This window comes from Thalassophryne amazonica, chromosome 16, assembly GCF_902500255.1.
Source record: "Thalassophryne amazonica chromosome 16, fThaAma1.1, whole genome shotgun sequence".
Classification (NCBI taxonomy): Eukaryota; Metazoa; Chordata; class Actinopteri; order Batrachoidiformes; family Batrachoididae; genus Thalassophryne; species Thalassophryne amazonica.
Genome location: NC_047118.1, coordinates 30646652 through 30674335, shown reverse-complemented (window position 1 = coordinate 30674335; position 27684 = coordinate 30646652). Strand labels below are relative to the sequence as shown.

The 27684-nt window shown below is 41.9% G+C and overlaps 1 protein-coding gene across 6 annotated transcripts in view; it reads right to left on the bottom strand.

Moving 5' to 3' along the window:
* sez6l2 (seizure related 6 homolog (mouse)-like 2) overlaps nt 1-27684 on the bottom strand; it is an 83895-nt gene that overhangs the window by 46796 nt on the left and 9415 nt on the right. For 2 of the 6 annotated variants that reach the window (XR_004565637.1, XM_034190434.1), the window contains exons 1-6: nt 26771-26897; nt 24794-24910; nt 20963-21178; nt 13040-13173; nt 2886-3081; nt 730-915 (exon numbers count right to left, since the gene is read on the bottom strand). Coding sequence is in view for 5 of the 6 variants with exons in the window: in XM_034190434.1 (XP_034046325.1) it covers nt 730-915; nt 2886-3081; nt 13040-13173; nt 20963-21178; nt 24794-24910; nt 26771-26876 (955 nt within the window). In the remaining variant the exon portion in view is untranslated. Of the gene's footprint in view, nt 1-729; nt 916-2885; nt 3082-13039; nt 13174-20962; nt 21179-24793; nt 24911-26770; nt 26898-27449; nt 27469-27511; nt 27642-27684 lie in introns of those variants that run through there. The other 4 variants (XM_034190437.1, XM_034190436.1, XM_034190438.1 and 1 more) reach the window with 4 other exon arrangements.

Below are 27684 nucleotides of genomic sequence, written 5' to 3'. Positions count from 1 at the left end.
GCTTTCTTAAATACCTGTACTGTACATAGTTGTAATGTGAAGTCACTGAGTCTTTTGTTTTTTTATGTTCAAAAACTTTATTGAAGTAATTATTGTTTATCTTTGTGTTTGTTATTGCAGTAGTCATTAAAACCGGAAATTTGTTCTTGAAAATAGCTGTGAGTTAATTTGTGGGACTGTGGGTGTTCTGGACGAAGTTAGTGTTTTCATAGGTGGTGGGGCAGAGGTGGTGGCCACGCTAGTGTGCGCGGGGGGGCACACAGGGGGTTTTGCCCGGGGAGTAAATCACTCTAGGACCGCCACTGGTTACCGTGCTGCCTACATAGAGATAATGCATCTAAATAATAATAAGAAGAAGAAGAAAAACAACTGTCAGGTCTCTGAGAAATAACTGGCATGTGTTTGTGAGCCTCAGTGAGCATATCTCACAGAGCATCCACAAATTCAGATACTGACTTCTGTGACATATGTCACAGATGTTTAAAATGAGCTGCAAACTTTTAATAGCAGCAGAATGTATGTGGACACAGATGGACTTGAAGGATGCTTATCCCTGAAGTTTACCACAAGACTTCAACTCTATTTTAATTGCAAAAGGTAAATTTCCAGTGTTGCACAATACGGCCCTTTTAATGAATCAGTGGCAATGCAAAACTAATTCCGTAAAGAAACTTTGAAATAACTGATCAGTTTGAGAACTGTTAAAAGGAAGGAAAACATGCAACTTACCAACACATTGTGGCTCAGGAGTGCTCCAGCGTGGCTGTGTTGTGTTGACACAGGTTGCCACCTCGTGGCCGCGAACCTGGAAACCTGGATCACAATGGAAGTGTGCCTGACCTCCAGGATGGATATCTGTCACTGTTACACCGCCACCCTCAGGAGACAGAGGGAACGGGCAGGACAGCAGAAAAGCTGTTGATAAATGAGTAATAACATAATATTAAATAAATGCCTGTCATCGTTCCTGTCTCATCCTAAGTGCCATAAGACAAATTTTTTCACTTGTTTCTTCTGGGAAGCTTCTCTGTAAACTCCAGTCTTCATTCATATGTTCCTTAACTATCAAATAAACATCCACTTTCCCAGACTGTCACATATCTTATTTGCACATTTCACAAGTCACCATATCTGCTGAAGTCATTGCTGTTTTCAATTCGAGTTCATCCAGCACCACCGTGACCTCCAGACTGTCTCTGGAGATTCATCTTAGGAAGTTCCAGCTTTCATTCGACCACTCATTGCTGCTCAGAAAGACTTATGTCTGGTCATGCATCACCACTAACTCACATCTCCTGAACAGACTACACCCACAGCAATGAAGCCTCACAACTGAAAAAAAAAAAAAAAAAACTCTGTTACTCATTTCATTCATTCCCAGTTGATCTCTTCATAAAGAACTGGCATCATGTAAAGCAATATGTCATATGGATCAGCACAACAGGAAGTTGGAAACAAACTAGAGGAGGAGCAGCTCTGTCATTTTCCTGGTTTTAAGCTTGGAAAATAACTGCAAGCTTTCAAATTTCAAGTAAAATTAAGATTTGCAATGAGCTCTACCAACGAGGTGGGCCTCAAGACAGTCAGGGCTATGGCAATGTGATATTTGACTCCAATGACCTTAATCTTCGCCCAACTGATTGACATATGGCTGACCTTGATAAGGCAGTTCTGGAATCCACCTACTTGTGCAACCATCTGGGTCCAAATCAGATTGAAAATCAAATTTCTTGACTTGGCATTTGCCAAAATGAATTCTTCAACGTGCTTAGCTGCACACCAGGAGCAACTTGGGGATTAAGGACCTTGCTCAAGGGCCCTTAGTGGTTTTCCTGGTCTGACTGGGATTTGAACAGAGGATCCTTTGGTGGTACAACTAAAAACTGCTCTTCCAAAAGCACCCCGTTAAATTGCAAAAACCAAAATGTGCTTGGTAGCATGCTGTTATTTACACGGATCCAAACAAACCTAAAATGTAAAAACACTTTAACAATTAACAGGTAAACCTTAAGCACTAAATGATGAACTAATGAAAGACAAGAAAAGAAGGTCAAATTTGAAACTGTCTCTCCAACTGACAACCACACCTGTTTCTAATCCATCATCAACATCAACCAAATGTTCAACATCAACAAAAACCCAAATGTTAAATGAACACAAGCTTAAAGAACAACAGGTTAATCCAGGACAGTAATGTTGTGATGGGGTGTAAAAAGCCAGAAATATTGTGGTTTAAATACAGTGTTTCAACTTTTTTGTGACTTTCTTTCTTAGTTATTTGTTTTTTTTTTTCTTGTGTGTGTGCGTGGGGCGGTGTGTGTGTGTGTGTGTGTGTGTGTGTAAATCTTCTATTATGAAGAAGAAAGAATTGTGTTATAGAAAACGTGTTTTAATGTATTGTAGTAATCGGGTGGGGTAATATAAGTTTATACTTCTTCCTACTCCTTTTCAAACATGGCAATGTGAATATGTAAATACTGTGAATGTGGCTGACTTTTCTAATGACAGAACATGTTTGAAATGAATGAATAAAATGAAAAATGAAATGAAATGAACCCAGCATCCACTAAGTATTGAGCAGATGGCAGTGAGCAATGAGATATTACACAGGCAAAACAAAGCTGCTTTTGAGACTGATGTAATGCATGAACTTTCACCATTTATGAAAGGATTTACTCTCATTATATGTTCACTTAATGTGGTGAGGTAGAAGATGATAGCATTTATTGTTTTTGAGTTTTGGCATTAACAACTTAGAGTTAGATGGAGTCATTCTTTCATTCATTTATTCATGTGTCTAGGCATTATAGAGGGTACACGCCAAGACTGTTTCAGAGCCTCCATGAAACAAAAATGTTGAGTGAAAATTGAATAATTGTATTTACCTTGATAGTGGAGGCTGAACATGCCGTGGTTGTTCTGTCGGAGGCTACGATAGTGAATGTACACCTGATTGGTTGAACTGCGAATCACTTGACCCTCTCTTATCAGAGTTTCATTAGCCAATAATTCTGGTCCTCTCAAGCCTCCATACCCCATGATGGTCAGAGATTCTTCCTTAGACAGATCAACCTTCCTCACCTGGAGAGATTAAGGACACATTAAGAACAGGGCAGCAGATATGACACCGATCAGCCATAATATTAACAACACAGATTATTTCATTACAATGGCACCTCTCAGCGGGTGGGATATATAGGCAGCAAGTTAACATTCTGTCCATCAAATGAATGTATTGGAAGCAGGAAAAATGGGATGCATAAAGATTTGAGAGACTTCAACAGGTACAACAAATTGTGATGGCTAGATGACTGGGCCGGAGCATCTCCAAAACGGCAGCTCTTGTGGAATATTTATTCAACTTTATTTATATAGCACCAAATCACAACAAACAGCTGCCCCAAGGCGCTTTATATTGTAAGGCAACGCCATACAATAATTATGGAAAAACCCCAACGGTCAAATCGACCCCCTGTGAGCAAGCACTTGGCGACAGTGGGAAGGAAATCTCCCTTTTAACAGGAAGAAACCTCCAGCAGAACCAGGCTCAGGGAGGGGCAGTCTTCTGCTGGGACTGGTTGGGGCTGAGGGAGAGAACCAGGAAAAAGACATGCTGTGGAAGAGAGCAGAGATCAATCACTAATGATTAAATGCAGAGTGGTGCATACAGAGCAAAAAGAGAAAGAAACACTCAGTGCATCATGGGAACCCTCCAGCAGTCTAAATCTATAGCAGCATAACTAAGGGATGGTTCAGGGTCACCTGATCCAGCCCTAACTATAAGCTTTAGCAAAAAGGAAAGTTTTAAGCCTAATCTTAGAAGTAGAGAGGGTGTCTGTCTCCCTGATCCGAATTGGGAGCTGGTTCCACAGGAGAGGAGCCTGAAAGCTGAAGGCTCTGCCTCCCATTCTACTCTTACAAACCCTAGGAACTACAAGTAAGCCTGCAGTCTGAGAGCGAAGCGCTCTATTGGGATGATATAGTACTATGAGGTCCCTAAGATAAGATGGGACCTGATTATTCAAAACCTTATAAGTAAGAAGAAGAATTTTAAATTCTATTCTAGAATTAACAGGAAGCCAATGAAGAGAGGCCAATATGGGTGAGATATGCTCTCTCCTTCTAGTCCCTGTTAGTACTCTAGCTGCAGCATTTTGAATTAACTGAAGGCTTTTCAGGGAACTTTTAGGACAACCTGATAATAATGAATTACAATAGTCCAGCATAGAGGAAATAAATGCATGAATTAGTTTTTCAGCATCACTCTGAGACAAGACCTTTCTAATTTTAGAGATATTGCGTAAATGCAAAAAAGCAGTCCTACATATTTGTTTAATATGCGCTTTGAATGACATAGCCTGATCAAAAATGACTCCAAGATTTCTCACAGTATTACTAGAGGTCAGGGTAATGCCATCCAGAGTAAGGATCTGGTTAGACACCATGTTTCTAAGATTTGTGGGGCCAAGTACAATAACTTCAGTTTTATCTGAGTTTAAAAGCAGGAAATTAGAGGTCATCCATGTCTTTATGTCTGTAAGACAATCCTGCAGTTTAGCTAATTGGTGTGTGTCCTCTGGCTTCATGGATAGATAAAGCTGGGTATCATCTGCATAACAATGAAAATTTAAGCAATGCCGTCTAATAATACTGCCTAAGGGAAGCATGTATAAAGTGAATAAAATTGGTCCTAGCACAGAACCTTGTGGAACTCCATAATTAACCTTAGTCTGTGAAGAAGATTCCCCATTTACATGAACAAATTGTAATCTATTAGATAAATATGATTCAAACCACCGCAGCGCAGTGCCTTTAATACCTATGGCATGGTCTAATCTCTGTAATAAAATTTTATGGTCAATAGTATCAAAAGCAGCACTGAGGTCTAACAGAACAAGCACAGAGATGAGTCCACTGTCTGAGGCCATAAGATCATTTGTAACCTTCACTAATGCTGTTTCTGTACTATGATGAATTCTAAAACCTGACTGAAACTCTTCAAATAGACCATTCCTCTGCAGATGATCAGTTAGCTGTTTTACAACTACCCTTTCAAGAATTTTTGAGAGAAAAGGAAGGTTGGAGATTGGCCTATAATTAGCTAAGATAGCTGGGTCAAGTGATGGCTTTTTAAGTAATGGTTTAATTACTGCCACCTTAAAAGCCTGTGGTACATAGCCAACTAATAAAGATAGATTGATCATATTTAAGATTGAAGCATTAAATAATGGTAGGGCTTCCTTGAGCAGCCTGGTAGGAATGGGGTCTAATAGACATGTTGATGGTTTGGATGAAGTAACTAATGAAAATAACTCAGACAGAACAATCTGAGAGAAAGAGTCTAACCAAATACCGGCATCACTGAAAGCAGTCAGCCTGGCTACAGTGCTGAAAAGAAACCTGGGGTTGTTCTTATTTTCTTCAATTAGTGATGAGTAGTAAGATGTCCTAGCTTTACGGAGGGCTTTTTTTTATAGAGCAACAGACTCTTTTTCCAGGCTAAGTGAAGATCTTCTAAATTAGTGAGATGCCATTTCCTCTCCAACTTACGGGTTATCTGCTTTAAGCTGCGAGTTTGTGAGTTATACCACGGAGTCAGGCACTTCTGATTTAAAGCTCTCTTTTTCAGAGGAGCTACAGCATCCAAAGTTGTCTTCAATGAGGATGTAAAACTATTGACGAGATACTCTATCTCACTTACAGAGTTTAGGTAGCTACTCTGCACTGTGTTGGTATATGGCATTAGAGAACATAAAGAAGGAATCATATCCTTAAACCTAGTTACAGCGCTTTCTGAAAGACTTCTAGTGTAATGAAACTTATTCCCCACTTCTGGGTAGTCCATCAGAGTAAATGTAAATGTTATTAAGAAATGATCAGACAGAAGGGAGTTTTCAGGGAATACTGTTAAGTCTTCAATTTCCATACCATAAGTCAGAACAAGATCTAAGATATGATTAAAGTGGTGGGTGGACTCATTTACATTTTGAGCAAAGCCAATTGAGTCTAATAATAGATTAAATGCAGTGTTGAGGCTGTCATTCTCAGCATCTGTGTGGATGTTAAAATCGCCCACTATAATTATCTTATCTGGGCTAAGCACTAAGTCAGACAAAAGGTCTGAAAATTCACAGAGAAACTCACAGTAACGACCAGGAGGACGATAGATAACAACAAATAAAACTGGTTTTTGGGACTTCCAATTTGGATGGACAAGACTAAGAGTCAAGCTTTCAAATGAATTAAAGCTCTGTCTGGGTTTTTGATTAATTAATAAGCTGGAATGGAAGATTGCTGCTAATCCTCTGCCTCGGCCCGTGCTACGAGCGTTCTGGCAGTTAGTGTGACTCGGGGGTGTTGACTCATTTAAACTAACATATTCATCCTGCTGTAACCAGGTTTCTGTAAGGCAGAATAAATCAATATGTTGATCAATTATTATATCATTTACTAACAGGGACTTAGAAGAGAGAGACCTAATGTTTAATAGACCACATTTAACTGTTTTAGTCTGTGGTGCAGTTGAAGGTGCTATATTATTTTTTCTTTTTGAATTTTTATGCTTAAATAGATTTTTGCTGGTTATTGGTGGTCTGGGAGCAGGCACCGTCTCTACGGGGATGGGGTAATGAGGGGATGGCAGGGGGAGAGAAGCTGCAGAGAGGTGTGTAAGACTACAACTCTGCTTCCTGGTCCCAACCCTGGATAGTCACGGTTTGGAGGATTTAATAAAATTGGCCAGATTTCTAGAAATGAGAGCTGCTCCATCCAAAGTGGGATGGATGCCGTCTCTCCTAACAAGACCAGGTTTTCCCCAGAAGCTTTGCCAATTATCTATGAAGCCCACCTCATTTTTTGGACACCACTCAGCCAGCAATTCAAGGAGAACATGCGGCTAAACATGTCACTCCCGGTCCGATTAGGGAGGGGCCCAGAGAAAACTACAGAGTCCAACAGAGTCGGCAATAACCAGAGTTTGATCCTCGGCGGGTGTGTCGTCGAGTGGGGAAAAATGGTTAGAAATGTGAACGGGTTGGTGGTGTACACGGGGCTTCTGTTTAGGGCTACGCTTCCTCCTCACAGTCACCCAGTCGGCCTGCTTTCCCGGCTGCTCGGGATCTGCCAGAGGGAAACTAACGGCGGCTAAGCTACCTTGGTCCGCACCGACTACAGGGGCCTGGCTAGCTGTAGAATTTTCCACGGTGCGGAGCCGAGTCTCCAATTCGCCCAGCCTGGCTTCCAAAGCTACGAATAAGGTACACTTATTACAAGTACCATTACTGCTAAAGGAGGCCGAGGAATAACTAAACATTTCACACCCAGAGCAGAAAAGTGTAGGAGAGACAGGAGAAGCCGCCATGCTAAACCGGCTAAGAGCTAGTAGCTGCGCTAAGCTGGCGGATTCCTAAAAACACACAAAGTGAATAATGTGTAAATAATTTAGAGGTGATTCAGCAGAGGAAGTGCTTTAGTTAAGGCACGTGAAGATTACACTGTGAAGCAAATCGTTATCTAGTTAACTAGATCAATCTAACTGCACAGATTAAACAGCTAACAGATACAGAAAAACACCGCTGTGCTCCGGAACAGGAAGTGATACAATACCGCAGTGAGAGCCAACCACCAGTAGAGGCAAGCAAGAGCCAAAAGCCAAAAAGACATTGCACAACAAATGTGTTGCACAGACCAGATTTAGCTACAAGCTAATTTTCATCTGTTGTCCCCCGGCAGAAGGAAGAAACAGCAGGTCACAATGTTTAAAATACTACAAAATATCAATCAATCAATCAATTTTTTTTATATAGCGCCAAATCACAACAAACAGTTGCCCCAAGGCGCTTTATATTGTAAGGCAAGGCCATACAATAATTATGTAAAACCCCAACGGTCAAAACGACCCCCTGTGAGCAAGCACTTGGCTACAGTGGGAAGGAAAAACTCCCTTTTAACAGGAAGAAACCTCCAGCAGAACCAGGCTCAGGGAGGGGCAGTCTTCTGCTGGGACTGGTTGGGGCTGAGGGAGAGAACCAGGAAAAAGACATGCTGTGGAGGGGAGCAGAGATCGATCACTAATGATTAAATGCAGAGTGGTGCATACAGAGCAAAAAGAGAAAGAAACAGTGCATCATGGGAACCCCCCAGCAGTCTACGTCTATAACAGCATAACTAAGGGATGGTTCAGGGTCACCTGATCCAGCCCTAACTATAAGCTTTAGCAAAAAGGAAAGTTTTAAGCCTAATCTTAAAAGTAGAGAGGGTGTCTGTCTCCCTGATCTGAATTGGGAGCTGGTTCCACAGGAGAGGAGCCTGAAAGCTGAAGGCTCTGCCTCTCATTCTACTCTTACAAACCCTAGGAACTACAAGTAAGCCTGCAGTCTGAGAGCGAAGCGCTCTATTGGGGTGATATGGTACTATGAGGTCCCTAAGATAAGATGGGACCTGATTATTCAAAACCTTATAAGTAAGAAGAAGAATTTTAAATTCTATTCTAGAATTAACAGGAAGCCAATGAAGAGAGGCCAATATGGGTGAGATATGCTCTCTCCTTCTAGTCCCCGTCAGTACTCTAGCTGCAGCATTTTGAATTAACTGAAGGCTTTTTAGGGAACTTTTAGGACAACCTGATAATAATGAATTACAATAGTCCAGCCTAGAGGAAATAAATGCATGAATTAGTTTTTCAGCATCACTCTGAGACAAGACCTTTCTGATTTTAGAGATATTGCGTAAATGCAAAAAAGCAGTCCTACATATTTGTTTAATATGCGCTTTGAATGACATATCCTGATCAAAAATGACTCCAAGATTTCTCACAGTATTACTAGAGGTCAGGGTAATGCCATCCAGAGTAAGGATCTGGTTAGACACCATGTTTCTAAGATTTGTGGGGCCAAGTACAATAACTTCAGTTTTATCTGAGTTTAAAAGCAGGAAATTAGAGGTCATCCATGTCTTTATGTCTGTAAGACAATCCTGCAGTTTAGCTAATTGGTGTGTGTCCTCTGGCTTCATGGATAGATAAAGCTGGGTATCATCTGCGTAACAATGAAAATTTAAGCAATACTGTCTAATAATACTGCCTAAGGGAAGCATATATAAAGTGAATAAAATTGGTCCTAGCACAGAACCTTGTGGAACTCCATAATTAACTTTAGTCTGTGAAGAAGATTCCCCATTTACATGAACAAATTGTAATCTATTAGACAAATATGATTCAAACCACCGCAGCGCAGTGCCTTTAATACCTATGGCATGCTCTAATCTCTGTAATAAAATTTTATGGTCAACAGTATCAAAAGCAGCACTGAGGTCTAACAGAACAAGCACAGAGATGAGTCCACTGTCCGAGGCCATAAGAAGATCATTTGTAACCTTCACTAATGCTGTTTCTGTACTATGATGAATTCTAAAACCTGACTGAAACTCTTCAAATAGACCATTCCTCTGCAGATGATCAGTTAGCTGTTTTACAACTACCCTTTCAAGAATTTTTGAGAGAAAAGGAAGGTTGGAGATTGGCCTATAATTAGCTAAGATAGCTGGGTCAAGTGATGGCTTTTTAAGTAATGGTTTAATTACTGCCACCTTAAAAGCCTGTGGTACATAGCCAACTAACAAAGATAGATTGATCATATTTAAGATCGAAGCATTAAATAATGGTAGGGCTTCCTTGAGCAGCCTGGTAGGAATGGGGTCTAATAGACATGTTGATGGTTTGGATGAAGTAACTAATGAAAATAACTCAGACAGAACAATCGGAGAGAAAGAGTCTAACCAAATACCGGCATCACTGAAAGCAGCCAAAGATAACGATACGTCTTTGGGATGGTTATGAGTAATTTTTTCTCTAATAGTTAAATAGAGCTCTGACAAAGAGTCAGAGCTCTATTGAGCTCTGACAAAGAGACAAATATAAAAATAGATACAACCCCCACAAGCACCAACAAGAAACACCAGTTATGGATTACTCACAATTAATATGTAGTTTTCCAAGACATTGTCAATAATCAATTAGTGTTCACAAGTCTGACCATCTTTCAACAACTTCTTTGTGTAAAATTTAAACTGTTGCAGAGTCTTTCTCTCTAACAGTCAAAGATAAAGAGTTCCACATCCCTGCAGCTTTTACAGAGAAGCAGTTTTGTCCAAATGTTGAGGACCTAAAGTTCACAAAACAGTCTCCTCTGGAGGAGGAATGTGTTGTTCCCCATGCTGCTGACACTGGAGAAGAGAATAATAATTTTCAAATGTTAATAGTTTATATTTTTTCACAATATTACAACAGTGGTATGAAAAATGTTTTTATCTAAAAATTTAAGAGCCTGTTTATAGAGACTTTTTAGTGGCTGTAACGCTGTGTTGGTCAACAAAGATCAGGTTGTGGTGCAATAAGTAAAATGTGAAAATATTGCATACATATAAAGCTTGGCTGTATTTGTGCTCTTCTGATTGCAAATATATCTAAACTGATGTAAATTGACTTTTACAGTTTTGATTAGTTTAGAAATGTGCTTTTTAAAGGACAGTGTCCTGTCTAATACCGCACCTAAATATTTGACAGATTCCACTTCCCTAAGTTTATCTCCTTTTACTATAATTTCCGGTGCAAGGTGAGGATTGTTTCTTTTAGAGAAAAACATGCTAACAGATTTATTAAAATTTAATGTTAAACATGACCAAACATCCAATCTGAAATCTTTTCCATTGCATCCTGGAGCACTGCAGCTGCTTTTTGACTTGAATTTGCATGAACATATATCACAACGTCATCTGCAGAGTTGGGTGTGAACTTTGGGACAAATGGACGGAAGGTCATTTATATAAACACTAAACAGGAGGGAATCCAAAATGGAGCCTTGTGGCACCCCTACTGAGCTAAAACAGAGGACATAGTGTTCTTAATTCTTGTACAGTGTTTTTTGTTCTGTAAATAAGATTTAAACCATTGTATTGTGCTTTCAGAAATATTGTGAGATGATAATTTTGTTAACAGGATGTTATGGTTCACTGTGTCTAACGCTTTTCTCAGGTCCAAAAAAATGGCCCGACCACATTCCCTTTGTCCAACATGGTTTTGAGTTGTTCAACAAAGTAACAAAGGGCAGTCTCCGTGGAATGGTGTTCTCTGGAACCGAACTGAAGTGGATTCAAAGGGTGGTCGCCATAATTTAAATGGTCCCTCTTTCCCGGTCTGTAGTGGTCAGTCCCGACCAAAAGCGGTCAAAGGATTCAAAGGATTCAAAAGAATTTTATTGTCATATGCACAAAGGAACATGTTCCCATGTTAGGAGCAGAAGTTGCCTTTAGGCGCCCGGGGACCAGCTCCAGATGTATATCCTGCCTTGGTCAACAGCAGGGCTGAGCAAACCATGACCGGCCTCATGACGACAGATGACACACACAACACACATAAGCCGGCCCGGTACATGAACACATATAAAAAGCACACACAAGGTAAAACTTGGGAAAGAAAAACCTTCATAGCTGCTGCATTGAATTATGCAGCAGCAATGCAGGAAAAAACCCATCAGCACAATGAACAATGATCACACACAACAACAGGACGAGAGACGACGACCGAGATTTGTAAGAGTACAGTTATCAGACAGAACAATCGCCTTTAGGCGCCATCAACGGCCTTGTTCGTCCATTCTGGAGGGAGGAAGGGCCCAGCCCTGAACAGTCCACTGTCCACAGTCAATGTCAGAGCTGGAGAAGCTGAGGGCGGGGGGAGACCAGGGGAGTGAGGCATGAGCGTTGTTCTTCTTCCAGGAGGTTTTTATCACAGCGGCCTTGAAGTGCAGCTGTGTTTTGGGAAGCCGAATGAAAATCCAGATTAGCAGACGCCTGAAAGATTCCACAGTCTGAGACAGAGTGGCTTTCAATACATCTGAATTAGGAGAGGAGATGTGGTCATTACTGATGATCAATGTGGTTTTCCAGTGCAGCCATTCTTCCCGAGATGGTATCCAACGCGCGGTTAACACCCGCCGACTGAGCTGACACTGCCCTTCCAATCGAATCAATCATGTGGGGCAGCCTGAACGGGCCAATTATTGCCGCTTCCATTTTCTTAATTTTCCGGTAAACCAGCGCTATGCCCGCTCCACACAGCAGGAACCCGGTCACCACCATGCCAAATATATACACATCTTCGACGTCCTCCACAGACACTGTGTAAAGGCACATGACCTGCCATTTCCTCCAACTGTCCATCACGTAACCATCACATGTGTCCCGGCAGGACAGGTTGGGTCCTCCGCTCCTGAGTGTCTTGTAGAAAAAATACTGTCAATTGCGTTCAGAGACCACTTTAACAGATCCATTTTTGCTGTTTCCAGAAGAGCAAAGCTGGCAGCCTCACAGACAACACGCCACAGAAGCAGGAAAGATAAGGAGGGAGGGAGAAGAGAAAAATGCGACCGTCTTGGCCGAGAGCAAAAAAAAAAAAAAAAAATTCAAGTACAGTCTGGAAATATGCACTGGTGCAGCTCTTCGCCACATCCATGACACCACAGAATGACCTTGGGTTCTGCATGACAACCACCCAGGCAGATAACTGGTCCATGCCCACATCTCTAAAATAACCATCTATCTACCGCAGATGAGCTGCTGAGGACTGAGTGCCAGATACTACAGCACACCTTCAGAGGCTAACTGGAGTCCATGCTGCAATGGGTCAGGCCTATTTTTGTGGAAAAGGGGGGAAATACACAATATTAGGCAGGCGGTCACAATATTATGGCAGATTGGTCAGTATTACATACCATGCCCTTAAGGACACTTTAATGTTATTCTTAATTTCAGCACTTCATGCATGAATGTATTTTTTTCTTGTTTAATCAGTAGACCTCAGTGCTGTGTCAACAACTCTTACTCAGATGGAGCATTTTGGTCATTAACTAGCTGTTAGTTTGAATCCCAGCCACTTGAATCTATATGTCCTTGAGCTATCTAACAAGTGATTTTAAGGCGTATATACAGAATCCTAGATTTCACCTTTAAAATTTGCTGCTGACTTTGCAAGAAAACACGTTACCTGAATTTCTACACCATAACCTGCATACACAGTAATGCTGTAGCTGCACTCCAAAGGGGAAACAGATGATGATGCCACAGGATCAGGTGACTCCACAATATCCTCCACTGCTGACAAAGTAGCATTGCATTGTACTGTGAAATGACAGGGAAAGCATGGGAATAAAGAGTAAACAAACAAAGAAACAAACAAAAAACAATAATTAATTTTTAGTGAACTTCCATCTTTGTTTCCATCAATAATCTGACAGGTTTGCTCAAGAGCATCTTTGATGAGTTGGTATAAAATCTGATAGAGTCAAAAAAAATTTGAGCACGTAGAAGTACAGGGTTAAGCGTCAATGTATTCAAAACATAAGGCCTGCTGGTAAATGTTTTTTTTTTTTTTTTTGGTTGGGAGGGGTGTCAGATCACATGCTACTCCATGATACACTGAGTTTTTCTCTGTTTGTTCCTCTCCTAATCCCATGTCCTATGGCTGATTTCCACCAAATGTGACGTGTGGATGAAGGATGACTACAGAATTGCCCTGAAAGGCTTTGTTTTGGCAAAGGTCAAGGTCAATGGGGTAAAAGGTCACATATGTTTATTTTCACCACAATTTGCACACACATATGTAGGTGGGTCCTAAGCAAGGCTAAATTTGCAAAAAGTTAATCAATACAGTCATAGGGTCAAATTTTTAAATTTTTTTTAACCCAATTTGCAACAAACATGGCACACGTATGGAGGTAGGTTTTGGAATTACCCCAAAAGGTCAAAATTGTGAAAGGTCAATCATTGGGACCAAGGCCATGTCTGTTTATTGGCCTACTCCAACCAGGTCCTTTGAATAATTTCTACTAAATTGGTTGCAGCAATGAACTTAGACCCTGAAATCACCCTTAAAGAATTATTTTTGACAAAGGTCAACTGAATTACACCTTCCATTTAGGTGGATTCCAGAATTTAGAAAGGCCAGACAGAAGTCAATCATTTGGGTGATGGTCAACTTCAGTGGGATCAAATGTCAGATTGCCATAGCCATTATTGTCTTAAGGTCAAGGTCAGGTTTATTTATAAAGCACATTTACAAACAGTCAACACTGCCCCAAAGTGCTGTACAATAAAAGGAATTAAAATTATAATTAGTTAAATACAAGAACAAAATAAATCAACAAGACAATAAAAGATGTGGCAATATTCAGCTCGTGTTAAAAGCCAGTGCAAAAAGATGTGTCTTTAAAAGAGTCTTAAAAGAGTCAATTGAAGGAGCCAGTCGGACATTCAATGGCAGAGAGTTCCAGAGCTTGGGCCCCGCAACAGCAAAGGCTATGTCTCCACTGGTCTTCAGCTTAGACCTGGGACAGACCAGTAAACTCTGGTCCATGGAGCGCAGAGCTCTTCCTGGAGTGTGCAATGACAGCATATCAGATAAATAGAATGGGGCTTGATCGTGAATTGATTTAAAAACAAGCAACAAAATCTTAAAATCAATTCTACTTGTAAAAGCAACAGGTAACCAATGCAGTGAAGATAAAACAGGAGAAATGTGTTGGTGCCGTTTGGCTCCAGTGAGCAGACGCGCAGCTGAATTTTGCACCATCTGGAGACAATGCAGAGACGACTGATTAAGACCAACATACGGAGAATTGCAGTAGTCTAAACAAGACGTGATCAAGGCGTGCACAACCTGTTCCAGCTGTTTTGGGGGCAGGTAACGCTTGATTTTACTTAAAAGTCTAAGCTGGAAGAAGCTTGTTTTGACCACTGTGTTGCTCTGCTTCTCGAATTTGAAAGAACTGTCTATAAAAACACCAAAGGTCTTAGCAGATGAACGACAGTAGGAGGCGAGTGAACCAAGGGCAGAAAGGTCAAGGTCACCAAGGACCACAATCTCTGTTTTGCTTTCATTCAGATTCAAAAAGTTTAAAGACATCCAGTCTTTGACTTCTTGAAAGCTAGTCTGTAGGATGGCAGATGAGTTTGTTTTAAGGTTCAGAGGTAGATAAATCTGCACATCATCAGCAAAGCAGTGAAACTGAATGTTATATTTCTTAAAAATTGATCCTAAAGGAAGCAAATAGAGTGCAAATAGAATTGGCCCTAAAATTGAACCTTGAGGTACTCCACAAGTCAAAGGGGCTTTCTGTGACGCAAAGGGACCAAGGTTTACAGAAAAGCACCGACCAGTCAAATAGGACTTGAACCATTTGAGCACTATGCCATTTAATCCAACACACGATTCAAGGCGAGATAATACGATTTAGTGGTCAACAGTGTCAAAGGCTGCAGTTAAATCTAGAAGCACAAGCACAGCTGAGCTGCCAGAGTCCATGATTAAAAGAAGATCATTAAAAACTTTTAAAAGAGCAGTTTCAGTGCTGTGCAAAGGTTTAAAACCAGACTGGAATTTCTGTTATGTCAAATGCAGTAAGGTGCGACTGTATTTGAGTATAGACCACCTTTTCAAGTATTTTAGATAAAAATGGCATCTTAGAAATGGGTCTATAATTAGAAAAAATAGCAGGATCCAAATTATGTTTTTTTAAGAGGGGCTGTATTATGGCCTGTTTAAAGGAACGAGGAAGTCAGAGAGGCATTAATCAACTGTAAAATACAAGGGCCAACTGAATCAAGGACTTCTTTCAAAAGCTTAGCAGGAAGGAAATCCAGTGCACAGTGTGAAGGCCTTAAACTTTGAACAGTTTTAGATAGGTCACAGAGAAATAGACTCAAATTGACTAAAAACAGCTATGCACTCAGGAATGATGCAGGGGTCAGTGATGACAGCTGGCAAAGAGGATCGAATGAGTGAGATTTTGTCACTGAAAAATTGACTAAATTTGTCACACAAAAAAACAGAGGGAACAGCACCAGTTGAATCAATAGGGTTAACAATTTTGTTCAAAACATTAAAAAGAACCTGGGGTTTGTGAAGATTTGTAGACACAATATTTGCCATATACTCTGATTTTGCAGTCTTAACATCATCTTGATAATTCGTAAGTGAATGTCTTAAAATCCCCAGTGATATTTGAAGTTGATCTTTCTTCCATTTCCGTTCTGCACGGCGGCATTCCCGTCTGCGTGCGCGCGTGATGTCATTGTGCCATGGCTCTGAGCGTTTTGCATGCTGATTAGTGAAAGGGGCGACAACATTGAGAATCTCTGAGCACGTAGTATTGAACAAGCTAACCAACTCATTACGATTCTGTATTAGAATCGTAAAACATAAGTTCAGAAGCATGAAACGCAGCATAAAAGAGTGGCGCAGTAGCGAGGCAAATAGCACGCCGCTGGCGAGCCAGAACGCATTGTTTCCTAATGGTGGAGGAAACCGCGACAGAAAAAAGCACACGAAAATGGTCCGATATGCCTGTGTTACAGATCTCTATGACGTTCACATTTAGACCACTGAATAAGATAAGGTCCAGAGTATGACCCTTGTCGTGGATCGGGGCATTTACTGCCTGCTTAAGATTAAAAGAGTCCACAACATTAAGAAAGTCATTGACCAAGAGCTTGGATGGAAAACAAACATGAATATTAAAATTCCCAGCAATTAAAATACGTTACGATTAAGAGCAATACCTGCCACAAAGTCAGAAAAGTCATTTATAAAATCTTTGTTAAATTTAGGAGGGTGATAAATGAGTGCGCACAAAACAGGTATATCCAATCTGATTTCAAAGAGCTGTAGCTCGAATCTCGCATAGCCTTTAGTGGGAAGCGTGTTGTGTGTTGGGGGGGGCGTGGCTGGCTGTTTTGGTGTTCTTTTCTTTTCTTTGCTCTCCAGGTGGCATGAGGGCTGATTTGTCTGTGGAGAAAGTGCTGGCTGAAGAGTCCTCACCCTTATTAGCGTCATGTGGAACACCTGTGGCAGGGGCTCACGTGCGGCCTTGAAGACTTGCAGCTGAAGCAGATAATTGGATGACGTTCTGCATATAAGTCATGTGTGATTTGAGCAGAACTGCCGGGAACTCGACCTTGTGACGTTCGTTTGTGAGACTCTGAGGACCGCGCCTGGGTTTGACATATCGAGCCAGTGAAGCAGGGAAGGGTGAGGACACATGCTGTCAGCACACGCTAAAGGTAATTAAGTGATTAAGTAATTGTTGATAGTATCTTGGTGTTTTGTTACACAGTAAACTGAGATTGTGAAGAGAATTGTGTAGCTTGCTTCTCACTGCGGTGGCTTGTTGGATAAGTGATCCTCCACTTGTTGTGAGAGGCTGCTCATTTGTATAAAGTTAAAGAGAAACATTGACCTGAGTGTGTTGCTGATAGCGTGTGTTATGCGAAAGATAGAGTTATATCTGCTGACTCACCTCACCTTCTCTTTGCTCCACAGAGAATCGGTTCGTCGCGTCCACCTGGGGGGTGTTTGGCGGTGGTAGTGAGTCCAGGAGCGCCGGGCTTTAATCCTTGCGGGCGCTGGAGAACGTGCCACTTATCACTCCACCAGAGGGACGCTTTTTATGTTTTACATTTGTAAGCACAGGTGAAAAATAAATTGTTTCTGTTGGGAACCGCCTTCTGGTTATTTTTACCGCTGGGTTCTGTCAGACGCAGGTCCGCTCCTCAACCCGCGTCGACACATAACAGTAGTTCCCGGCCATTCCATAATGGACCCAGCGGCAGAGGCGGTTCCTTTTGCCGAAAAGGTGCAAGAACACTTGGAGAAAATATGGGCGCAATTACAGCATCTCGCAAATCAAATTGAACAAACAGACGCCCGTGTTACGGAGCTTGCAGCGCAAGCCGTTCCGCTTCCTGCAGCTCCAGCTGTGGCATCATCGATACCGGGGCAGATAACTCCGTCACCCAGGGATTCGGTGTTCGAACCGGTTATTTGTCATCCGGAGCCTTATGCGGGAGACGCCGAAGCTTGTGCTTCGTTTCTGATGCAATGTTCTCTGGTCTTTACTCAGCGACCGGCTTCCTTCTCTTCCGATGGAAGTCGTGTTTCCTATGTAACAAATCTGCTCCGAGGCGACGCCTTAGCTTGGGTCAATGCGTTGTGGAGTAACAACTCGCCATTGTTAGGGTCCTTTAAGGATTTCTCCCGGGAGTTCCGATTGGTTTTTGACCATCCGGTGAAAACGAATACCGGTGCTCAACGGTTGCTGTATCTCAGGCAGGGGAGGCGGAGTGCGGCGGAGTATTCCGTGGACTTTTGGATTTTTTCTGCTCAATCCGGTTGGAATGCCGTAGCTTTACGGGGCGTGTTTGTAGACGGGTTAAATGAGGCACTAAAAGACGAGCTGGCGGTCCGTGATGAGCCAAACGATTTAGATGAGCTAATATCGTTTGTGATTCGTCTGGATGATCGGATGAGGGAGCGTGGACGCGAGAGAGGACGCCCATCAGAGCGGGTTTCTTTGTCTCGGGGCTTTCCCCGACACAGGTCTGGGCCGCCTCTTCTTCGCCCCACTGAGGCTCCTCCGACGGGACCTCCAGCTCCTCCTGTTGACGAGCCCATGCAGCTCGGACGAGTAGAGATGTCTGTATTGCCCCGACACGTAAGCGTCAAGAGAAATAACGGCGACGTAACTCCAAGTGTTCTGGGACAGGCAAAATAACACATAAAAAAAAAATAAAAAATTCCAGCACAAATAAATGTTTTGTTTTTTTTGATTAGGGGTTTATAAGTGTTTGGGGAGTTAGGGGCGTATCTGGTGGAGTGATTGATGGGCTCACTTAATTGTCAATTTTGTATGTGGTTTTAGGTATTTTCTGTTTGGGTTGTTGGGTCGTTTTATTTTGTTGTTTTTATTTCTCTACATCCCTAACCCCAACCTCACTTGCCCCAAGACCGTTTGTCTTGTGGGTTGTGGGGTGGTGCAGGTTGGTCACGCTGAGCATTCTCAGAAGACCTCTGCATCTGGGGGGGGGGGGGGGGGGGGGGGGGGGTGTTAGAGGCGTTTCTTTGGTTTGGTTAGGGCCCGGTTCCACTCCAGCCTCGGTGAGCCTTTGTACCATTCGTCATTGGTGTTGCCGGGGTGTGGTGCAGCGGAGACTTACCTCAGTCGGAGGGGTGGGCCGATCTGTTGCCGTTTGCCATTTCGGTAGTTCCACCCCTCCTGAGAGGCTGGGGTATGGTCGAGTTGTGGCACTGGACGCATTTCCAGTTCTCTGCTGCGCCTTGGTTTGGAGCTGGGTTAGTTTTTTCCTGTTCCCTTCTCCGGCTTACTATTTTGAGCCGTTTGCCAAGATTGAGCCGCCGGGGGGCTCTGGGAGGGACCTGAGGTCTTTCGGGGTGCTGGGGAGGGTAACGGGATTTATGGTCGTTTATATCCCCCCGGGGTTGTTTTTGGTTGTCCTCCGGGGGTTGATTTTTGATTTTGTTTTGTTTTCCTTCCGGGTTCCACCTCCGGGGTTGATGGGACGGTCCTCTGGGGGGGAGTTGGCTTGGGACCAACCAGCCATGTGTGACCGAGTCTGGGTTCCGGGGTTGTGGGGTGGGTACCTCCTGGTACGGTCCCCTGGGGGGGTGCCGTGTTACTCCATGTACACCTGGGGACCTTTGTTGGGCTTATGGTTTTGGCTGTTCCTCCTGGAACTGGCAATGTAGGCCTTCTGGGGGGGGTTGGGCTGCAGGTCATTCTGGGGGGGTTGTTTGTTATTTTTCTTTTATGCATTTACGTTTGTATTGTGTTTGTGGGACTGTGTTGGGGTTTTGCGTTTGGGAGTTTTCTTTTCTTCCCGGGGTTTGATGGGACGGTCCCCTGGGGAGGTTGTTGGGTGGGTTTTTGTTTTTTTTTTGTTTTTTCCTGTGTGAGTGACCTTGTTTCTGGGGGATGTTTTGGGGGCTTTTGTTGATGCCAGCCGGCCTTCCTGCTGCGGTGCCTGTCCTGCTTTCTGACGTGGACCCTGGAGGGAGGTGCTGTTCTCGGGCCTGGTTGGTTCGGTCGCCGGGGGGCTTCCCGTTGATGGGGGGGTACTGTTGTGTGTTGGGGGGGGCGTGGCTGGCTGTTTTGGTGTTCTTTTCTTTTCTTTGCTCTCCAGGTGGCATGAGGGCTGATTTGTCTGTGGAGAAAGTGCTGGCTGAAGAGTCCTCACCCTTATTAGCATCATGTGGAACACCTGTGGCAGGGGCTCACGTGCAGCCTTGAAGACTTGCAGCTGAAGCAGATAACTGGATGGCGTTCTGCATATAAGTCATGTGTGATTTGAGCAGAACTGCCGGGAACTCGACCTTGTGACGTTCGTTTGTGAGACGCTGAGGACCGCGCCTGGGTTTGACATATCGAGCCCGTGAAGCAGGGAAGGGTGAGGACACATGCTGTCAGCACACGCTAAAGGTAATTAAGTGATTAAGTAATTGTTGATAGTATCTTGGTGTTTTGTTACACAGTAAAGTGAGATTGTGAAGAGAATTGTGTAGCTTGCTTCTCACTGCGGTGGCTTGTTGGATAAGTGATCCTCCACTTGTTGTGAGAGGCTGCTCATTTGTATAAAGTTAAAGAGAAACATTGACCTGAGTGTGTTGCTGATAGCGTGTGTTATGCGAAAGATAGAGTTATATCTGCTGACTCACCTCACCTTCTCTTTGCTCCACAGAGAATCGGTTCGTCGTGTCCACCTGGGGGGTGTTTGGCGGTGGTAGTGAGTCCAGGAGCGCCGGGCTTTAATCCTTGCGGGCGCTGGAGAACGTGCCACTTATCACTCCACCAGAGGGACGCTTTTTATGTTTTACATTTGTAAGCACAGGTGAAAAATAAATTGTTTCTGTTGGGAACCGCCTTCTGGTTATTTTTACCGCTGGGTTCTGTCAGACGCAGGTCCGCTCCTCAACCCGCGTCGACACATAACAAAGCGGGCAGCAAACAAAGTCAGATTTAAACACTGTCGCCAAACCACCGCCTTTGCCTGTAGTGCGAGGGGAAAAACCCACGGTTACCTAATCTGTTTAAAGAAGACAATCATATCCTGCATATACCTGGCATGTGCATTGTGGTTATGGTGGTGGTGGTGATCAAAGTGGTAGTTGTCTCCTCCTCCATAGGCAGTGAGGACATTGCATTCCTCACACCTGCCTGGCTGGCTGCAGACCAGGAGCTTAAAGCTGTGGTGAGCAGCCCCGGAGACATGACTGTTGCTTTAGGCTCCATCTGTCCAACCTGAGGCACAGCCTGCGTCGGGTTGGTAGTAGTACCTGAAAAGTCCACAACTCTGTTATAAATGTTGTACTGGGCAGGCACATAAAGGTTATCTGGTCAAAGCTTTTCATTATTCTAGCTGAATTACAATATAATTCCTATATCCATGCCTAGAAGATGCTTGTAATACAATTTCAGACATCCCTAAAGTGGACATGTTTCATCTGCCTGCCTCGCTCATAATATTCCAATGGTTCTTTGAAGCCCCAGTTCCAGTAGCCTTCCTTCACCCTACGTACACGTAAATGTGCAAAATGAAGGTAAACGGTGAAGTGGTTGGATGAAATTAGATTGGGGCTGTGACTGGGCCAAAGTCTACGTGACACATGGGAGACTCAAGGCTGTATTTCATGTGTTTTCTTTTAACAATGGCTTTTTCTGTGCCTATATACCATGAAGCTGTGCCTATTGACGAAAAAAAAAAGGCAAAGGTTGGTGTATGCAGTGTCTCTAAAATCACAGTCAATGATGACTCTCATGGTTGTCATGCATCTTTGTGACTTCCCTCACATATCGCTTTCATGCTCAGCCACAGGTTTTAATGACAGCCTGCTCTGAGCACATCTACCATACTGCACAATTAACTTGCTATTTCCTATTGATTAATCTGACAGTACTCTAAAGGATATGGAGAACTTTAAATCAGCTCTAATGATATAATGAGGTAATAATACACATCTGGTATAAAACAGCTCAACATGCACCTTCAGCATGATTAAAAATGTAGCATTTCCTTGTCAAACAACTTCATCCAGGAACACAACCTGATGAAAGTGAGAACAGTCCAATACTCAGGAAGTGTAAATAGTCCCACTAAAGGAGATCAGTCTCTATCATCTATGGGATCCTGTGTTATTTTTTTGTTACTGGTGTAGATTTTCTATTGTTCTGGTCGTTTCTCTCAAAAATTCAAATCATACATTTGTGTCCTGTCAGAAAGGACCGTTAAACAGTTGCTAAAGTTCCAATTTATAAGTCAGTCAGACATTAACAACAACAAAAACAAGCATGTAGAAAGTACAAGTTATGATAATGATGACATCAGCATAATTAGAAGAACAAGTAAAACTAGGACTGCAAGCAGTCATATACGGGCCCTCATTCCGTGCGACCGCCTACCCAGGCCAGTGGGTGCCCTTGTGACCACATGTGGGCATGTGCATGCAGGGGTAACCACTCATCACACAGTTAAAATTTTAAACAAATCACACAATGCATCAAGGAGTTATGACATGTTGATTGTTCATCCACTAGGGGGCGCTCAGTGTACAAACAGAAGGGCTGGGTGTGTTCAGGGGCCAACCCTCATCATACATGTGAAGTTTCAAGTCAATCAGGCAAAGCATGAAGGAGTTATCATGACTTGATGTTCTATGGCAAAGGGTCAAAATGGCGGCACCATAGCGGCCACACCCTTCAACATAGAGAAAAGCTTTCAATAACTTTTGTTCAGTATCATCTTTGGATGCTGTCAAAGAAATTTGAAGTGCATTGGACAAAATCCCTGGGAGGAGTTCGTTCAAATACAACATGTGGAAATCACGCCAAAATGAGAAGAAAATTCAAAATGGCTGACTTCCTGTTTGGAGTAGACTCATGGTGCAAGAGACTTTTTTGTACGTCTATGAAAGTGACACATGTGTACCAATTTTCATCTCCCTACTCCAAAAAAACCCCTATGTGGAGGGGTTTTTGAAAGTTTCAAGGGGGCGCTATTGAGGCATTTTGCCCTGCCCATGGGCGACGCCCCTATGAATTGTAAGAGGTTGTCATGCTCGATCTGTGTATCAATTTTCATGATGATGTGACAAAATTAAAGCCGTCAAAATGAAGAACGTAATTTCATGGCGAATGGGCAATATTCGGCACGCCGCCACACGGACGCCGTTACTCGTAACTTCACGGCATTCATCGCCTACGTTCACCAATTTGTTCTGCATGTTTTAGAAGTGGAATGAAGTTGATCGGGTTAAGTATGTGACATCAGGACCTCTTAAAGTAAAAATAGGACATTTCCCACCACCACCGGGGGGCGCTATGGCACAGGTGGGAACTTAAGATATGTAGACGTTCAGGGCGGAGCCCTCATCATGTCCAGCAAGTTTGAAGGATCTATGATGAAGTATATGGGCGTGACAGCCGTTCGAAGTGAAATGGCGTGCTCCGAAAAGCTCGCCAAAGTTTGACGACCCCTAGCAGCCACGCCTTTTCACTTAATTAGAATCTTTTGATAACGTTTGATCACCATTGTGTTGTGATGATTTTGACCAAATTTGAAGACAATCGGATAAAATCCCTAGGACGAGTTTGTTCAAATGTAAGTAGTGGAAATGGCAAAAAATGGCAAAAATTTGCTCAAAATCGAAACTTAAAATCAAAATGGCCGACTTCCTGTCGATATGTCACCATGACAGTAAGAGACTTTTTCGTGCGTCCTGGCATGGTAAATATGTGTACCGAATTTCGTGAGGCTACGACGAAAAAAGCCCAATGCGGAGGGGTTTTTGAAAATTTCTAGGGGGCGCTATTTTGCGATTTTTCTGCGACTATGTGCGACGCCCCCAAAATATCGAATTTCGGATCCAGCCGGACGACTTTGGAAAGTTTGGTGAGTTGGGAAGAGGCCGAAATTTCGATTTCAAGAGTGAGAATAATAATAATAATAATAATAATAAATAATAAACAGCGCAATTACAATAGGGTCCTCATAGGACGTTGCCTACTCGGGCCCTAATAAGATTAACATGGACTAAGTCTAGATGACAGAAAAAGGTGATTTTTAAGATTCAATTTATAGGATTCAACATCGGGCAAGTCAACAACATGTGCACTAAAAAAATTATTAGACCAACTTTGTAAAGTCCTTCAATTGGTAACACGTGAATTATGTTGAGCCAAATTTCACAAGTAATATTTGTGGACATAGTCTTGACAATCTTAATTCATTTAAGTTTTACCAACTGAAGCAATTTAATTAGATTTTCTCTTTATTCAATGTATGTAGCAGGTGCTTGAAATATACTTCAAAAAGATTATTTGCAAATTTGCTACAAATTTTGGCACACCATTTGGGTTTTTTTTAAATAATACACTATGATAGCACGATATGCTTTCACGATTCAATGCATTTCATGACACATTTCTATATTGCTGTGCACACTAATTTTACCGAAATTTAAGGTTTAACATTAAAGAGATAAATATTTGTGAAGTATAAATTGTAATCCTTGATGTTATCTGGTTCCGATTTGATATTTCGTGAACCATCGTTGCTTCTTCAAGAGGTCATTATTTCTTCCATGGAGGACTTGATTTTTATGATATCATAATATTCATTTCAAAAAAGAATATGATTCCATACATGTGACATGAGATTATTATCATGATACGAGATATGATAATACAATAATATTGTATGTATTGTTACACAACACTACCACAAAATAATCTTACTCCCACCAAATATCAAAAACAAAACAAAAAGAAACAAAACAAAACAAACAAAAAACCTGGATTATGTGACAGGCACTTAAGATAACTTTGTTGATACACAAATATATCTGGGCCTAACTGTATACTTTTACTTTGTTCTTGTACATTTATATGTGTACCTGCTGAAGCCTGTCCTAAGTACTCCTTACTTTGCAGGGCAGCATGGATCAGGTCACCCAGTGAGTGTGGGGTTGATGTTGTCGGAGTATCAGACTCAGGAGTCATGAAACTCATACCTGAAAAAAAAGGTGTTATTTGCTTGTAAAAAAGCACACTAACAAACCAAAGCAATCATAAAAAACACTGCAGTGGCTCAACCTAAAAATCAAACTTTGCAGAGATCTATTTAAGTAATTCCAAGTCAGCCATTACCGAGTCAATACCATGAGACTTAGTAAGACTAAATCAAGTTTAGTAAAGCATTTAAACTTGATTTGCTTTGTCCTCCACAACTTTAATTAAGTTGAATCAACTTAGTTAAAACATTTTGATGTTAAAGTAGCCAAATGATTTCACTGAACTTATTCTAACTACTTAACTTCCATTCTACTCAGAAATGTCCATGCAAATTGTTTAAGTTTTGACAACTACTAACTTATTTCACTTAAGTAAGAATAAATTACACATACACTCTAAAACATTGCAGCCTTGTTTAGTTATGTCCACTTGCTACCTCTCTTTAACATAAAGAGCTCTTACAAGTTTTGGATGTTGAACTCAACTTTTCAACTCACCTCAACTTGTAAAGTTGAGTTGAACATCCAAAACTTGGAAGCGGTCTTTATGTTAAAGAGAGGTAGCAAATGGACATAACTAAACAAGGCTGCAATGTTTCAGAGTGTAGAAATTCCAGTTTTATGATCAGACCATTTATTTTAATACCACTATCAACTTATGTCCAACTGTTTCTAAAACAGTGAATCATTTTGAAAAAGTTAGTTAAAAGTTATCAACTTACTAAAATGGGTACATGCAGCAAACCTATTTTATTATGTTGAAAAGGTTCTTTAATTTACGATACACGCCATCCCTGAAAAATTGTTAGACTCTAAAAAAGAATGCGCTGCTCAAAACTAAAAAAGACTTTGATTTACATGATTTAAATATGTAGATTGGTTGCACGTGATCAGAATATGTCTAAGTAACATACAGTAATTTTCTAATATTTCTTATTGAGAAACATTAGAAAATTTTGTTATTCAGACACAATCAGATCATGTGTAAAATGTATGTCCTGCATCCTTTTTCAGTGAATCCAAAAGACATTAAGGTAACAATTTACAAATATTTTTTTGAAGTAATTCCAACTCAGCTGTGAGTACACACCATGAGACCTTTATAGTCAGACTAACTCAAGTTTAGCAAAGCATTTGGTTTACGATACTATGATTTGATTTGTCCTCTACAAGGGTAATTAAGTTGAATCAAGTTAAATAAAGGGGTTTGGTGTTCTTATAGCAACATTTCTTTTACGTTATTCTAACTTCTTTATTTTACCTCCATTTTCAACCCAGTCTCACAAGTTTTTTCGTACTCCAGTCACGAAATGAGCCACATTTTTGTGACAGGGTTTTTTTTTAATCTTACTATTAGTAACCCTAACCCTACGGCCTCCCCCTAACTGTAACCATAACTCCCTCAGACTCTCCTCCATCACTTTTCATTTCGTGCTCCTGTGAATGTATTCGAATCAGTTTGAGCTCCAGTTATGAAAATGTGGCACTTTTCATGAGTATCACAAACCAATACATTAATGTTTTTGTGATGCTGAATCACGAAATGCCGTGAGATATGCTATTTACCTTAATTTAGTATGTTTTTCATAGTTTTTTGAAATTATTTCACTGAAGTCAGAACATGTTAAACGTTTCAATTCCAGTTTTACAATTAGTTTATTTTAAAGCCACTGTCAACCTTTGTCAAACTGTTAACAGTTAAACTATGAATAATTTTGTACCAGCATTTTGTAAGTTATCAACTTACTAAAATATGAACATGTAAAAACATTATTTTTTTTTCATGCTGAAAATACTCTTCAATTCAAGTTATGAAGCATTTATTGTAGAATACACACGCATACATAAAGAAACAGTTACCTGAAACAACGTGGGCCGCGGTGACACACAGAATCACATGTGAAAGCCTCATGGTTGATGACGAATAACCTGAAGAAAGAATTGAGCAGATTATTGAGTCAACCATAATGACATTAAATTCATCAGCAGCCCGTTAAGATGACGGGAGCTCAAGATCCCACGTCGATCTTTAGAACGAAAACTGTCGCGCACTTCAGCATCCGAGCGTCATGTTTACATCACGAAGGCCACAACAGGATAAGTGGGACATTAGGATGTGCAGAGAATCTGAATGGGGGGAGAAAGAAAAACCCCTCCCCCATTTTTATCTCTGCAATGTAAAGCCAGTTTAATTAAAAGTGCTTTAAGAACGTTTGGAGGAAAACTGGCACACGGAAGGTTATACGTATCGTTTCCAAATAATGCGTCCTCGAAAATGCGCGATCCAAAATTCCAGCGTCCCCCCCCCCCCCCCCCCCCCCCCCCACAGTGCAGGTCGGCTGCAAGACCTAATTTTGTTATTGATCGTTTATTGATAATGTGTCAAAAGGGCGACTCCGCGGCGATTCGAGGCGTTTCCTTGGTGAAAACGCCTGGCGTGTGTCAAAATGATGCGCCTCCCCCGGCCCTCTTTGTGCAGAGGAGGACGATTTCTTTTGGGTTTTTTTTTTTTTTTCGTTTTCTTTTTTTGGAGCATCACTCATCACCCCTTGTGAGAACAACGTGCGTCTCCTGTGCGATGTCAGGTGCTCGTCTCCTACCTTTGCCTCGCAGGGCTGCGTCCTGCTTTCCTCGCCTCGGACTTTATCCTGTTGCTTTAGGCCCTGAGAACGCGGCGGCGGCGGCGGCGGCGGAGGAGAGATGCCTCTCGCTGGTGTAACCGTGCGGTTGACGCATTCGTCTGTGATGTGAGGGCATTCGCGTTGAGGTTTCAG